This window comes from Miniopterus natalensis, chromosome 2 (assembly GCF_054644295.1).
Source record: "Miniopterus natalensis isolate mMinNat1 chromosome 2, mMinNat1.hap1, whole genome shotgun sequence".
Taxonomy (NCBI): Eukaryota; Metazoa; Chordata; class Mammalia; order Chiroptera; family Miniopteridae; genus Miniopterus; species Miniopterus natalensis.
The window spans coordinates 176,829,265-176,843,802 of record NC_142082.1 but is presented as its reverse complement, the minus strand read 5'-3'; the positions used below and the strand labels follow the sequence as shown (position 1 = coordinate 176,843,802).

The 14,538-nt window shown below is 48.3% G+C and overlaps 1 protein-coding gene across 1 annotated transcript in view; it reads right to left on the bottom strand.

Annotated features, from left to right (window-relative positions):
• ABTB3 (ankyrin repeat and BTB domain containing 3) overlaps positions 1 to 14,538 on the bottom strand; it is a 246,484-nt gene that overhangs the window by 33,311 nt on the left and 198,635 nt on the right. The window contains exons 5-6 of the mRNA XM_087814880.1: positions 2,176 to 2,341; positions 29 to 118 (exon numbers count right to left, since the gene is read on the bottom strand). Coding sequence (XP_087671006.1) covers positions 29 to 118; positions 2,176 to 2,341 — 256 coding nt within the window. The remainder of the gene's footprint in view (positions 1 to 28; positions 119 to 2,175; positions 2,342 to 14,538) is intronic.

The following is a 14,538-nucleotide window of genomic DNA, read 5'->3' as shown; positions in this document are numbered from 1 at the left end:
AGGGGCCCTGCGCCCTCTGCACCCTCACCTCCACATTCAGGTCAGCTCCGGCATCCAGCAGCATCTGAACCATCGCCTCGTCCCCACGGACGCAGGCGTACATCAGGGGGGTCATGCCCTGCGGTGAGTCAGAAACCAGAGAACGGACAAGGTTTACCAGGCGGCTGTGTCACTTGATAACAGACGGAAAATCTCACTTTTGTTTAGGAGGCTATGTTTATACTCAAAATCCAGCATTAAAAAAAAGAAACAGCCCTACGACTCATAAGGTCATAATCCTACATATTTCGAAAACCAAAACGGAGGCAAGAAGGGACCATAAATGGCCTTTTCCCCCCCATTTATCGTTGCTTAAGTTGGAGGATTTTCATTTGTCTGTCTTAGGGTACAACAGACCTAGGGAGCGGTTGCTGAAGCAAATGGCAGATATTAACTTATTGCTCTTAAGAACTTTCTGGGTTCTACAGCATCAGCCCCCAAGCTGTCTAATTGACAAACACTGTTTCCTTGACATTTTCTCTTTCTCAGTATAACACGTGTCATCTGTATTCTACACAAGATACCGGTGGGTGTCAAGGGAAGTTGGATGCCTCTGAGCATATCCCCAGCACTGATCTGGTTTGACATGATTGTTTACAAGCAAAAGGCAAGTGAAGGAAGACTGGCTTTCAGAAATTCCATACTGGATTTGCCCATGACTCCTGCTTATGACAAAGTACCACAACCAACAGAAGGAAGGGGTGGATTTTTCAATAAACAGTGTTGTGAAGGTGGCTATTTGGGAAAATATTCAAGTAAGAAGAGCCTTATCTCACACCATCCACTGAAATCATTTCTAGTTTAGTTAGAGGTATAGAGACAAAATTAAAACCATAAAAGACATCTAGGCATAAAAGCAATAAAAGAAATCACAAAAGAAAATCATTACATCACGGAGGACATAAAATTGAAAACATAAAATTAAAAGGTAAGCAATAAATTGAGACATATTTGTCACATTACAATAAAGGGTTATATGTCTAATATGTAAAGAGAGCTCTTCTAAGTAAAAAAGACAGTAAAGGTCCAATGAAAAACAGGCAAAAGATAAGTAAAATATTTATAGGGAACACATATCTAGTTGGAGGATATGTACAAGGAAACAAAGCATCTGGAAAAGTGATCTGAGATCAAAACCTTAAGCAAGGTTGGTGAGTTTGAGCCACTCTTTCCACTTTTAAGAATTTCCCTAATGAAATAATCAGGAATTTGAACAAAGACTTGTGTAAGTTTATTTAGCTCAGCATTATTGATATAAGTGATTAAAAACAACCTAAATATCCAACAACTGACGTGTGGTTAACTGAATAAATAATGACCATTTTAAGTAGCCGTTGAAAGGGATAACAAATATTTAATGATATTACAAAGTACCTTCCTATAAAATACGAAAAACAACAAGATATAATAAATCCTACTTAAAAATATATATACATAAATTGTGTGTATGTGTATGTGTGTATTAGGGCCTCTCGGTGCTGCTCTAGAAAAGTATTAGCTGCTATCCCTTCCCTGGAACTTGCTGCATGAGCCACCCACGTGAGAAGCAGCTCCATCTGTCCCTTGTGACTGTCCATCGGGGGCTCACATTGAAGGGGTCTCTCTGATTGGCAGACCCACCAGCCTTTCATTGTACCTTAGTGTCAGGGGTTTGGGGGACAGCTGCCTATCTCTGAGGTTCCTCCGAGGGTCCCCCAGAATGACTTTTGTGCATCTTCAACATATCATGAAAGTTTGGTGATAATCTGCCTTGAGTTGGTCTGTGATGCAGTAACAGGCTGCAGAGAACTAATTTTAACCACGCTAGAAAAAGAACTTGAAGGACACATACTAAATATAAATATGATGGTTATCCGGGTGATGGCATTATTTCCTTTCTGGAATAGGCCTATTTTTTTTCTATTTTCCATTTCAGCTGCAACGATCACTTGCAACTTCTATAAAGATGAACAAGGGTATTTTTATTTTAAAAACGAAAACTAAAAAAAAACCCCAAACCTTAAAAACCCCCACAAAAATCACTCTAAGTCACCAGGAGGGGGAGCCTCTGGTCAGTGCCTGCCGTTTCCATCTGGCCGGGGCAGTGCTCCTGGTGCAGCTGGGGGCGCGTGTGCAGATCCTCGGGGGACCCTGTACCTGTTCGCTCATGGTGTTGATCCCGTCGGGCCCCAGGAGAGACACCGCCTGCTTCACGAGGTCGGTGCGCCCACAGTTCAGCATCCGGAAACCCAGGTCCTGCTTGAACTTGGCTTCGATGGCCACTGCGTCCAGCTTCCGAGAAGCAAAGAAGCAGTCGTCAGCCCTAAGGAAGGGAGAGATGGTCAGCAGCTTCCTCAGGGACCGTCCTGGAAGGCCACAGAGCCAGGCAGCACCGGGAAACTTTGCGTTTGCTTTTTATGTCCATTGCCCGCTCCTGGCTTCAGTTAAAATGTGGATGTCCTGACCCTTTGCCTGTATAACTGCTGTGGATCTGCCCTGTCCTCTGTGTTCCCACAGTGGACTGAGCTAAGTAGACTATTGGCTAATATTTACTGAATGTTTACTAGGGGCTAGGCACTATGCTAAACTCTTTAAATGAATTAGTTCATTTAATCCCCACTCAACCCCAAGAGGTAAGTACTATCATCACCCCTCTTATAACCACAGGAAAACAGACACAGAGGAAGGACTTGCCCAAGGTCACACAGCCAGCAAGCAGTAGAGCTGGGATGTGAACCATGGCAGTGTGGAGAGCCCACCTGGATACCTACTATGTCACCCTGTCCCCCCTTCATGGCACATACTATTTGCCTCCTTCCTTGTGTGCCTCTCTCTCCAGGCTGGGGACTTCCGAGAGAGCAGGGACCTGTGTAGTGTGTCTCTGCATCCCAGTGCCAGACAGCACACGGAGGTGTTAAAAACGTTAGCCAAATGAACACAGGACGGGTGGGTTCTCTACATTCATAGCAGAAGTGGGGCAGAGAACTAGCAAGATGGGGTGAGATCGCAAATGGTAAGGTGCCTCGGAAACGAACCCAGCCAGCTGGGCACAGCGAGAGGTTAGGGAAGGGTGGGGACATCAGCGGATTCCAGAAGGTGATGCTAACTCTGCTTGTACAGGATGTTTACTTTCTTCCCACGGTGAACTGATCAATCACTTATTGAATCAAAACTCTAAGCATTTATTGAACACCTATTTGTGACAAGCCCTGCTCTAGGTGCTGAAGACACACAGCTGAACACGTCACTGTCCCTGCCCTGGGACCCACTGCCTGGAAGGGGAGAGGGCACAGGCACTGGCCATGATAACCCCATGTGGCAAATGCAGTGACTGCGGGATCGGAGACATGCACCAAACAGAGCCTCGGCGGATTCAGCACGGCTTCCTGGGGGAGGTGACCCTGAGCTGTGTCTTACATAAGGAGATGACAGGAGGAGAGGGGGCAGAACTTTGAGCAGGGCTGGTATGAGCAAAAGTGTGGAGATGAGACATGGCAGGTGGAGTGAGGGTGACGGTGAAGGTTTCAGTGTTTCTGGGGTCTAAACTTGCAGGCAGGGTGCCAGAGCTGAGGGTGGGGCTAGATTACAGGGAGGCTTGACTTAATTCTTCAGGCTCCAGACTTTATCCTTAAATGCCACTGAAGGTTCTTAAGCAGGCAGGGGCCTGGTATGGTTGGGTGGCCAACTCTGGGAGAGTAGAGGACGGGTTTATGGGAGCCACCCCGAGAGGTAGAAGCCATGTTAGTGCTAAGTGAACTAGCTGAGTGGACAGAAGACGCCACCAACGACAAAGAGAAGTGACAAGGGGCCGAGTGAAGGCTGTGGCTGCTGGGATGGAGCGGAGGTCATGGATTCTGCCTTCTCCACATGCAGGCACCCGTTTCTCAGATGATGGCCCCGAGGCTGGTGGACCCCACAGCTGCGTGAGCTGCCACTGGCGCTGTCCCATACCCCCTGCTAGTCTTTCTCTTGCTAATTCAGAGGGTGGAAGCTGAGGAAAGGGGCCAGGCGGTCAGCATTCCTGGTTCCACTCCTGCCTCTAACTGACCCACTTGGAAGGATTAGGTTTGTGGGGGGGCCCTCTTTTTCTCCTTGGAGGAAATGAGTGGGGCTGTTGTTTATGGTACTGAGACTCCTGCTCAGCAGTAAGAGTAGGATCTGGCAAGAGCACCGGAGGGGTGAGCCTCAGAGAACCTCAGGAAGTGGGTGGGGTGGGTGTGTACTTGACCCTCCACTGGGTTCCTGATATGTCACTCATCCCTGCTGACAAAGGAGCCTTGGCCCAAGGCTGTCCTGAAAGAACCAACCCCCGGTAGGTAGGCTACGTGAGGCTCTCAACAGGAGACACCAGGAGTTTGCTTCTGGCCACGAGGGGGAGCTGTGCATCAGTGCATGTGAAGATACAACGCAGAGAGCCCTGAGCTCCTGCTGATGGGGGGTCTAATCTGCACCCATGCTCAGGAACTGTGCGTCATGTCAGGCTCCAAGGGCCTATGTGTATGAGAGCCCAGGGAAGAACTAAGGAAGGTCTTTAGGGGCCCTGGACTCCAAGATTAAAGACCACCCCAATGCTGGGAAGCCTGAGAGCTCCCCAGGTGATGGGGGAGGGCTGAAGGACTCTGGGCCCGGCCTTAGACCGTGGCATGGCATCAGCATCCAGGTTGGAACTTCTGGGGCAAAGAAGGGGGCCGCGCCATAGGGCCCAGTTCATGGGGGCTTTGGACTTGAGACTCAGCTAGGGCTCCAGATTCAGCAAATAAAAAACACTTCAGCAAATAGTGCATGGGCCAAACTTATACTAGAACATGATTCGCTGTTTATTGGAAACGGAACTGTTTTATCTGAGAAAGGGCAGAGCCACTTGCCATGATCCTAAAGGAACACGAGGGGAGACCATGGATCCCACTGTAGTGCAGACGGCACCTATCTCCAGGGAAGGAGGGAAGACCTTTGGTGTGGCAGGAGGCTTCATCTAAAGGATCGATGCGCCCTAAAAATGGGTAAGAAAGAAGCTTCGGGCCAAATGGACAGGAGAGAAGAGGTGAGAGCAACAGGGAAGGTCCTGGGGCATATATCATTGAGGCTTTCAGGGGGCGGGGTCTGCACATGTTGCACTGAAGTGTCTGGAGCCTTGATTGTGTGTGTGTGTGCGTGTGTGTGTGTGCGCGCAAATCTCAGGGAGGTTTCAGATTTGACTCACTGTAAGGAAAGCTTTTCTTTTCACAGACCACTGTCTAATTCTGGAAGAGGGTGCTCTGTGGAATCAAGAGCCTTCTTCTTGGGAGCAAAGATGCTGTGAATTGTCATTGTCACTGAGTTTGCAATTCCCTCTTTCCTGTCTGCCATCCTCAGTGCTTGATGGGTTCCCTCAAATTGGCTTTATTTTTCTGGAGTCAAACTGAATTCCATGTGACTGGATAAATGTTACTGAGCACCTACTGTGGGTGGGCACCACAGGAGGGGACTGGGAGGAGGGAGATGCAGACCCCATCCCGTGTTCACTGAGCTCCCAGACTGCTCAACAGATAATTCCAAGAGCCTCAGGAGAAGTGTTTAGCAGCTATAGAGGTCCTTGATTTTAATTAGGAAGAGACAAATGGCACGAAAATCACTGTAGTCAATGACGACAATGATAAAGATTGTTGTTACAGGAAGCTGACAGTTACTGAATACTTACTACTGAAAGCTAAGCTCTTCCCATGTATTAATTCATGCAATTTTTACAACAAGCCCACAATGTAGGTGCAGTTAGGAGCCCCATTCCAGAGATGAGGGACTTCCCCAAGTCACAGAGCTGGTGAGCAGTGAGTCAGGATTTCACCACCTGACCTGGCACCCCAGCCTGACCCCTCTCAGCAGGACCAGGCCCTTCTCCATGGTGCTGGCGCGTCCCCAAATGCAACTGCCTACTCGAGCACATCTCTTCCATGTCTCCCAGACTCTCAAATTTAGTATGTCCAAAATGGAACTTTTTATTAACACGTCCACCTCCCACCCTCCAAACTTGTCCCCCAGTCTCCATAAATGGCACCACTGTCCAGTCCACCCACGTGCTCAAGCCAGAACCTTCTCTCATGCCCACATCCCCAATTTCAAATCCATCCACCTCTCTCTACCTCCACCAGCCAGACCCTGGTTTCAAACACCAGCATTTCTTGCCTAGACTATTGCAGTAGCCTCCTAACCAGTGTTCCTGCTGTCACCCTTCTCCTGTTCCAAACCAATTTCTTGCACAGGGAAAAGTAAGCTTCAAATGCAACAGGACCATGCTATGCCCCTGCTTAAAACCTTTCAATGTCTTCCCATGTAATGAGAATAGAACCCAGCTCCCCACGCAGGGCCTTCAGGGTCCCGCCCTGCTCTCCAACCCTTCCCTTCCTCCTTCACTCTGCACCAGCAACTCCCCTCTTCTGTCCCTTCAACAGACCAAGATCTTTCCTGCTTTGAGGACTTTGCTCCTGCTGTTCCCTCTCCTTAGAATGCCCTTCCCTTGGCTCTTTGCGGGGCTGGCTCCTTCTCACCCCTCAAGTATGGGCTTGAATGTCATGTCCAAAGGAGGCTTTCTTTGGCCAGTGCCTGTAAAAAAGGGCATGCTCCTCTCCTCTGGCATAACCCCCTCGTTAGCACCTCCCAGTGCCTATCCTGTATGCTGGAAGCACACGGTAGTTAAGAGATAGGTGAGCCATGTACCGCCCACCGCTCATTCTTGAGGTCCCAGGAAACATCTGTTTATCGAGAATCCCTTGGTCATACAAAGTAAGTAATGGCTCTGGTTACTGAATTTTACCAGCCAAGGCAGGCAAACAAGCAGGTAGGAAACGTTTTCCATAAAACATGGTTTTCTGTTCAACAGGGTTTGTTAAAAAATTGAACTCTGCAAAATCTCAATTCCTGTAGCATCCCTGGAAACACAACCCAGAGCTCCATTGACTAGTTCTGGGAAATCGCTAAAGGACCTGCCACTGAAGACCAACAGGTCCCCCATGGCCAGAACAAACGAATGTGCCCTCCTAAGTGCAGGACTGACTTATGCAGGAATCTATTAAGCCGGCCTCCTGGGGCTTCATCAGCAGGTGATCAGCTCTGTGGTTTTCCCTTTCAGTGGCTTTCAGTGATGCCATAAAAAACTTGATCAATTTAAGTAAGAGCTCAGCTACTGAGGTGGTCAATTTCTGTGATTTCTCAAGGGCCCCGGCCCCAGGAGACCGACTCAATGGCTGCCACTGCTTCAGGAACATGACTTCAGAAAGACGTTTTCCGGGAGGCCTGCAGGCCAGAGCACAGCGAGGGACAGCACTGTCCCCCCCCCCGCCCCCCCAAGGAGCTGGCGTGGAGGCAGGAAGTGGATGCATCCCGCTGCTCTCAATGCACCGAGTGACAAGTGCAAGCTGGTGCGGCTTCAGACACATTTTATTCCTTTATTAATTTTTAAAGCTAGCGTAGACGTTATGAGCACAATCTCTGGCTCCCAGTTCTGCCGTTTAGCAGCTCTGTGATCCTGGGGCAAGTTACTTAACCTTTGTTCAGTTTTCTCATCTGTAAAATGAGTTTAGTGATAAAACCTCCCTCCTAAGATGTTGGGTGTGGATTAAATGAGATAATCCATGTATGGGAGTGCTTAGAAGAGTACAGAGTTTAGCACAGAACTCTCACTAAATGTTAGAGATTTCATATCATAATCATCATTATAAGTTACAAAGCAAGGTGCCGGGAGAATGTACTCTATTTGGAAGGAGCAAATAGAGAGACACAGAGACTAAAGAACATGACAGTAAAAGCACTTCTTAAGATCTCAAATTAGGCACCTAGCTAACAAACTCCCCCAGGGGAAGCCCTGGCCCTCCGAGGGTTTTGTAAGCACACTAAGCGGTGTCAGAGGTTGGGGAGGGAGGGGGAATGGGAACCGTGCTCGGTGAAAGCACAGTTTCTTGGAGAGTCCAATGAGCAAGGAAGGGCAGAGCCCCTCAGGGCGTGGAGGGCCTGCCCGGCCAGGCTTCCAGGCCCTCTTTCCTCCTCTGCCCACAGGCCCCATCCTGACCCGCAGGCGCTGGACATGGGCAGCTCCCAGGATCCTGAGCACTGGCTCCAGCTGACTCTCCTGAGGGTGGGCTCCGAAGCCAGACCCCCGGGGTTCACCGCTTGTCTCGACCCTCACTAACCGAGAAACACTGTACGGTTTAATCTCATTTACTTTTCTCACATGTAAAATTAAAACACTAACATTTAACAGATACTTAGCACTTGCGATGTACCAGGAATACTATAAGCTTTTCACAAATATTCACTTGTTTAATTCTCATGGTAAGCCTATGAGGAGAGATTATTATTATTAATCTATTGTACAGATATGCAGAATGGGGCACAGAGGGGTGAATGAACTTGCTCATGGTCACACAGCTAGTAAGGAGGAGTCAGGATTTGCACAGGGGTGGTCTGGCTCTAGGGTCTGTCCCACTAACTACTCCGTACAGCCCAGATCTCAGTGATGTGCTGGCGATTTCTGGGCTTCAGAGGGATTCCTTACTCACGACTTGGGGTCTGCACCCCAAAAGTTCTAAACAGCACCCACACCATGACCTTCCTCATCAGTGATCAAAAAAAGAAAATAAAAGCTACCCTTGTCCTGGCTGGTGTTGTTCAGTGGTTAGAGTGTTGGCCCAGGCAACTAAGGGTCTCCGGGTCAATTCCCAGTCAAGGGCACGTACCTGAGTTGCAGGTTTAATCTCCTGAGTGGGAGGCAACCAACTGATGTTTCTCTCTCTCTGTCTCTCTCCCTCCCTCCTTTCCACTCTCTCTGAAAAGCAATGGGTGAAGATTGACCCAAAAAATAAAAAAAGCCCCCCCTTTACTGCCTGCTCATTATGTGTCAGGCACTGTGCTAAGTGCTCGACGTCCATCAATCCTCCCCTTGAAGGGGCTGTTGTTGCCGTCACTGCCCCCATTCTATTGGCAAGGCAAGCGAGGCTCAGGCCCTAGTGTGCCACCAGAGCCTGCGCCCCGGAGCAGGCAGAGCCTAGTGCCCGAGACCAGAGTTCACCCCCACTTGGCTTCTTCCTCGCCACCTTGGGCAGGTAACAACCTCTCTAAGCCTCTGTTTGTTTCCGCATCTGCAAAACAGAGATGCCAGCAGTAGTGCCGACTGTCTCTGTGATGGGGATTAGAGCAGATAATACATCTGAACCACTCAGCAGAGTGTGGTAATAACTGCCCAATACACGAAATGCATACTTATCACGATGCCATTATTTTCTAATTGCGGGGCCTCTTCCCAGGGATTTGATCAGGACATCTGGACATCCCTCCCTCCCCCATCCTCCAGCCACCAGTCCCTGCCAGTCCCCGAGCAGGTCCTTCTTGCCTCTGAGCAGTTCTGGAGCCCGGTCCCTCTGAGCCCAGCCCTCGCTCTGGTCCTTGCTGGGCCTGGGACAGCTCTGCTGTTGCTCCCTCAGCTCCTTGCTTCCCTGTCTGTGTGCTTCTGTTCTAATTCATCTGGGGTGGGATGGGGGGTGGCCCTGTGTGAGGGGAGGGGCCCCTTGGCCCTGCTCAAAGGAAGGTGCGGAGCCTACCACCGCAGGACACGGGCTGAGGTGTCTGGCTGTCACGGGGACAACTAAAGAGGATGCAGCTCCATTCCACGGTCTGGGCCCTCATGACCATGACTAGGCTTCCCAAGGCTAGTGGGCAGATTAGTTGCCTTGGAACAGAGTAAAGATATTGGCAATAATCAGGGAAATAAAAGTATTTACAGCCCTGGATGGTGTGGCTCAGTTGGTTGAGCGTTGTCCTGTGCACTGAAAGGTTACTGGTTCGATTCCTGGTCATGGTACATACCCAGGCTGAGGGTTCAATCCCCAGTTGGGGTGCATGCAGGAGGCAACCAATCAATGTTTCTCTTTCACATTGATGTTTCTCCCTCTCCCCCTTTCTCTTCCTTTCTCTCTAAAATCAATGAAAACGTATTTTTTAAAAAGTATTTAACAGTTTCCCTAACACAGTATAGTTAACAATAATAATAATAATACCTGATATTTATCAATAGCTCTCCATGTGCTAAGCATTTCCCATGGAAAAGCCCATCTCATCCTCAAAATAACCCTATGCATTGGGCCCTGTTCTCTTCATTCCACAAATGAAAACCTCAGGCACGGAGCTTACGTCACTTGCCCAAGGTCACATGGCTCATAGGTGGTAGGGCTGGCATTCAATCCAGTCAGCCTGACTCCTGAGCCCACGCTCCCCTCTTGCTTAAACCTTCACAGGAACCCCAGAAGGCAGGTTTCATCCCCATTTCACTGATGAGAAAACAAGAGCCCGAGAGGGGTTAAGTTATCTTTCCCTAAAGCCACTGGACTCCTTCTCCTTCCATTTCAACCCAGACCTGTGTCATCTCAAAGTCCAGGGTTAAGTAAGACCTGGGTTTGTGTGTGTTCCCACATGGTCCCAGCCCAATCCCACAGAACCCAACATTATCAAGTCGCTGCTGTGTGCCACACACTGGGGCACAGAGAAGCCAACGGGATGAGATTTCTGCCCTGCAGAGCTCAGAGGCGAAGGTCAGTGCCACGATCCATTCATTCCCACATATGCATTCAATGAGCGCCGGCTCCAGGCCAGGCACCGGGGTAGGTGCTGGGGTCCAGCAGCACGTGAGCCCAACACGGCCCTGCCCTCCCAGGCTGTCACCGAGAAGGGTCTGAAGCAAGCTGTTTGACGACGTAGGTGACTATGTAATCGAAGATGCAGACGCCTAGGGGGGAACAATGAGAGTACAGCACTGACTCAAAACAGTAATTAAGGATCAAGTTGCCAGCCTCTCACATCTCTCTGTGGGCACACCAGAGAGGTTTGTGAAATCCAGGAGCAGACAACAGTGCTGGCTTCATCTATCTGGACTCAGAGACTCACTGAAGGGCGGCAGGAAGAACCATCCATGTGGAAGCAGAAGCCAACAGAGCACATTCCCTTGCAGTACAACCTTGGGCAAGTTATTGCATGTCTCTCTAGGCTTCCACTTTCTCATCTGTAAAATGGGACAGCAGCAGCTATGTGTGAAGGCTTTAGTGAGGAGTGATCAGATGACACTGAATCTATCCTTGCTCTGCCGGAGCTCTGAATGTGGACATGCACTTAGAGAACGCGGGATGGGAGATACTGACATAGGCTGAGTTTCTAGCAGATGGGGACCTCTATTAGCCACCTGAAATGAAGGAGAAACACTACAGGCAGTCAACACCCCCACTGCCTCCTCAGGGACTTGGTGTAACACTGTGTTGGCTGCAAAACAACACTCAAGCCAGGGATGGAAAACAGGGCTTCTCCTGGGAAAACCCCGATTCTTTGGTATGGCTGATTGGAGTATGTGTTAAGGAGGGTTCTGAGGCCGTGTCCAGGCTTTGCCAGGAAGGAAGAACCCTATAGAATAGAGGCCTAACAGAACAGCTCTGGAAGGAACTGGTAAGGTATAAATAGGGCTAGTGGTTTTAAGTCATGGCTGTACTTCTATTAGCTGTGTGACCTTGGATAAATCACATTTCCGCAGACAGCCTCAGTTTCCTTATCTGTAAAATGGGCGTTTTGGGCTAATGTAGTATGGACACTCTCAGAGTTTATCATGTGCTTTCTGGTGCTCATGTACCATTCTTTCCTAGGCAATAGCATTTCCTACAAACACTTTTTACCATGACCAAGGGCATCACCTGGGAAAGGAATGTGTAACAACGAGTGCTAACTATCCCCCAGGACCCATTCTCCACATCTACCTTACAGCAATAGAGTCACCTGGCCTTACAGAGCTGTGGCTGGGCATGCAGCTGCCCAGCCAGAAATTATATTCCTTCCCCAGAAATCAGGAAATTGGAAAAAGCAGCCATTCTGATCATCTATTATTGTATGTCAAACAGTGTGCAAGGAACACTGAGTGCTTCCCTACTCAAAATAGTTCGTTGGTTTAATAATAGTAATAATAATATTAGCAAACACATATAGCATTTATTGTGTACCAGGAACTATTCTAATTTTACATATATACAAGCACACACACATATAAAACCTATACATACCTGTGAATGAGCTCGCACACACACACACACACACACACACACACACCCATTCACATATAGATCTTATCTAATCCTTACTTTCACCCTAGAAAAGTTATCGTCATCTTTCAGAAGAGGAAACTGCAGCACAGAGAGGCTAAGAAACTTGCCCCAGGTCACACAGACTGCAAGTAGGAGAACTGAGAGCTGAACCAGGCAGGCTGTTGCTGGAGCCCTGCTCTTACCACTGCCTCTCTGTGCCACCCAAGGCCTCCATATTTGCAGAGATTCTATTCAACTGCTGCTTGGGTAAGTACTAGATGCCAGGTACTGGGTGCCAACCAAATATAAATTTCCAGCCACAGGCTTCAAATTCAAGGTCCTCTTGCTACTGCCCCTCTGGCAAGTCCCCCATCTCTCAACCATTTCGTCTTTCTCGCCATTCCAACCGAGGCCTCCACCCACTCCACGGGCACATGTCCCCACTCCTTCCTGCCTGCACACATGTGTGCCCCTCACTCCAAATCCGCTCCTCTGCATCCTGCTTCCCTTCCACTTGTATTCTAGAGACAAGTCCCATGGAGCAGCTTCGGACTCGCAGAATCCCAGGATGTTGGTGCTGAAAGAAAGCACTGAGCTCAACTCCTGACCTTCTTCAGATCAGGAAACTGGGAGCCTGAGAAGGGTTAACTAATCATAGGGTTAACTAATCGTAGGGTTAACTAATCATAGGGTTAACTAATTGTAGGGTTAACTAATCGTAGGGGTCACAGGTGTATTTCGGAGCAAATCCATGTCTTCGAGTCATTTGAGTCATTTAGTAAGTCTCTCCGTGGATACCCTTAGGTTTGTGTAGGGCAGTGATTATATCAACCAGGGGTGAAATTGTCACCCAGGGGCACTTGCCAATGTCTGGAGACACTTTTGGCTGTCACAACTAGGGAGATGCTACTGGCATCTAGCAGGCAGAGGTGAGGGATGCTGCTAAACATCCTACAATGCACAGGACAGTCCCCTCCTAAGAATTATCCTGCCCCAGTGTCAGTAGTGCTGAGGCTGAGAAACCCAAGTGGAGGGTAATAAAATGTCTTTGCATTGTATTTTATATATGAAGCAGTTTCCATTACAGGATTCTGTAAGCGTGACAATGAAATGGTGCTTTCAGAAATGAGTCGTGAAATGGCTTATTGTGGGCCTCACTTGGACACAGGCCTCCCGACCCCCCTATCTCCTCAACATATTTTTCCAAGAAAGCCAAATTCCCTTACACAGGCTTCAAGTCCCCCGACTAATGTTTTCCTTTTTCTCTGAGATATCAAAAAGATGAACATGTGGAGACTTTTGTGCTGAAGCAAATCACACCAAGATCGCCATGTAGCTTTCTAAGAAAAAAAATTATACTATTGCAGCAAATGGAACATGTAATGCTTGCAAAGTTCCTAGGAGAAATGTCTGTCCAGAAATGGTGCCCACTTGCTGTTTCATGCTGCTACTGAAGTACAGAAAAGCCAGCTCATTAAACTGGCTTCGGACAACGTGAACAAAGGGTGATTCCGCATCTTCCTCCCGGCCAATCTTTTCTGCCTTGTGAGAGACACTAGGCATCTGGAACCTTTCTTCTCCTTATAAGTAAATGCCCAGTTAGTGGCAAAACCTACTGTGTTTGCCTTCCCTCAACAGAACGCTGGGTCTGTTCAAATATGTGAAAAAGATATATCTCAAATGCAAGGGCTGCAAACACACAGGAGACTGAAACTAGTGTGTTCATATCTGACTGTAGTCATGCTATTTTGAGCAGAAAGTAATGAAGCAGCATTGCATATCTCTGGATTCGGCATCATGGCTTATTTTAAGAGTTGAAAATAAGGCCTATCCCTAGAAAAAGGAGTCACCCTGATTTTGGCAAGCCCTTAATGCATATCTCTTTTCCAGAATCCTTTATCTCATTTATGTATTGCAGGACTTGAATTTTAGCTGGGTACATGGCTGCCCAGATAGAGACTACATTTCTCAGGTTCCCTTGTGCAGACGTGACCACATGACTAAGTGCTGACCAACAGGGAGAGAGGGGAAATTATGTGTGTAGTCTCTGAGGCGTGCCCTCTCCTTCTACTTTCCCTCTTCCCACTAGATAGATGTAGTCCTGGTGGGTGGGGTCAGCCATATTGGGCCATGCAGAGGAAAGTGTCAACTAAGGAATGGCAGAGCAACAAGAAGGAAGGTGTCTGGGCCCCTGACTTGGAGTTGCTGTAACTGCCCGGGACTGCTTATATCTAGACTGTTACATGGTAAGAATTTTGAACTCCTATCTTATCCATGCCATGGGTATTTTGCATGTCTGTTATAGCCAATGAATCTATATCCTAGTTAATCCATTTCACAAATGGTTTTTAAATTGAAATCAATTCAGTGAAGCACATAGGAATCACTAAGTATATGCTGGCTATTGTGCTAGGTGCTGGAGATTTAAAGATGAAAACAC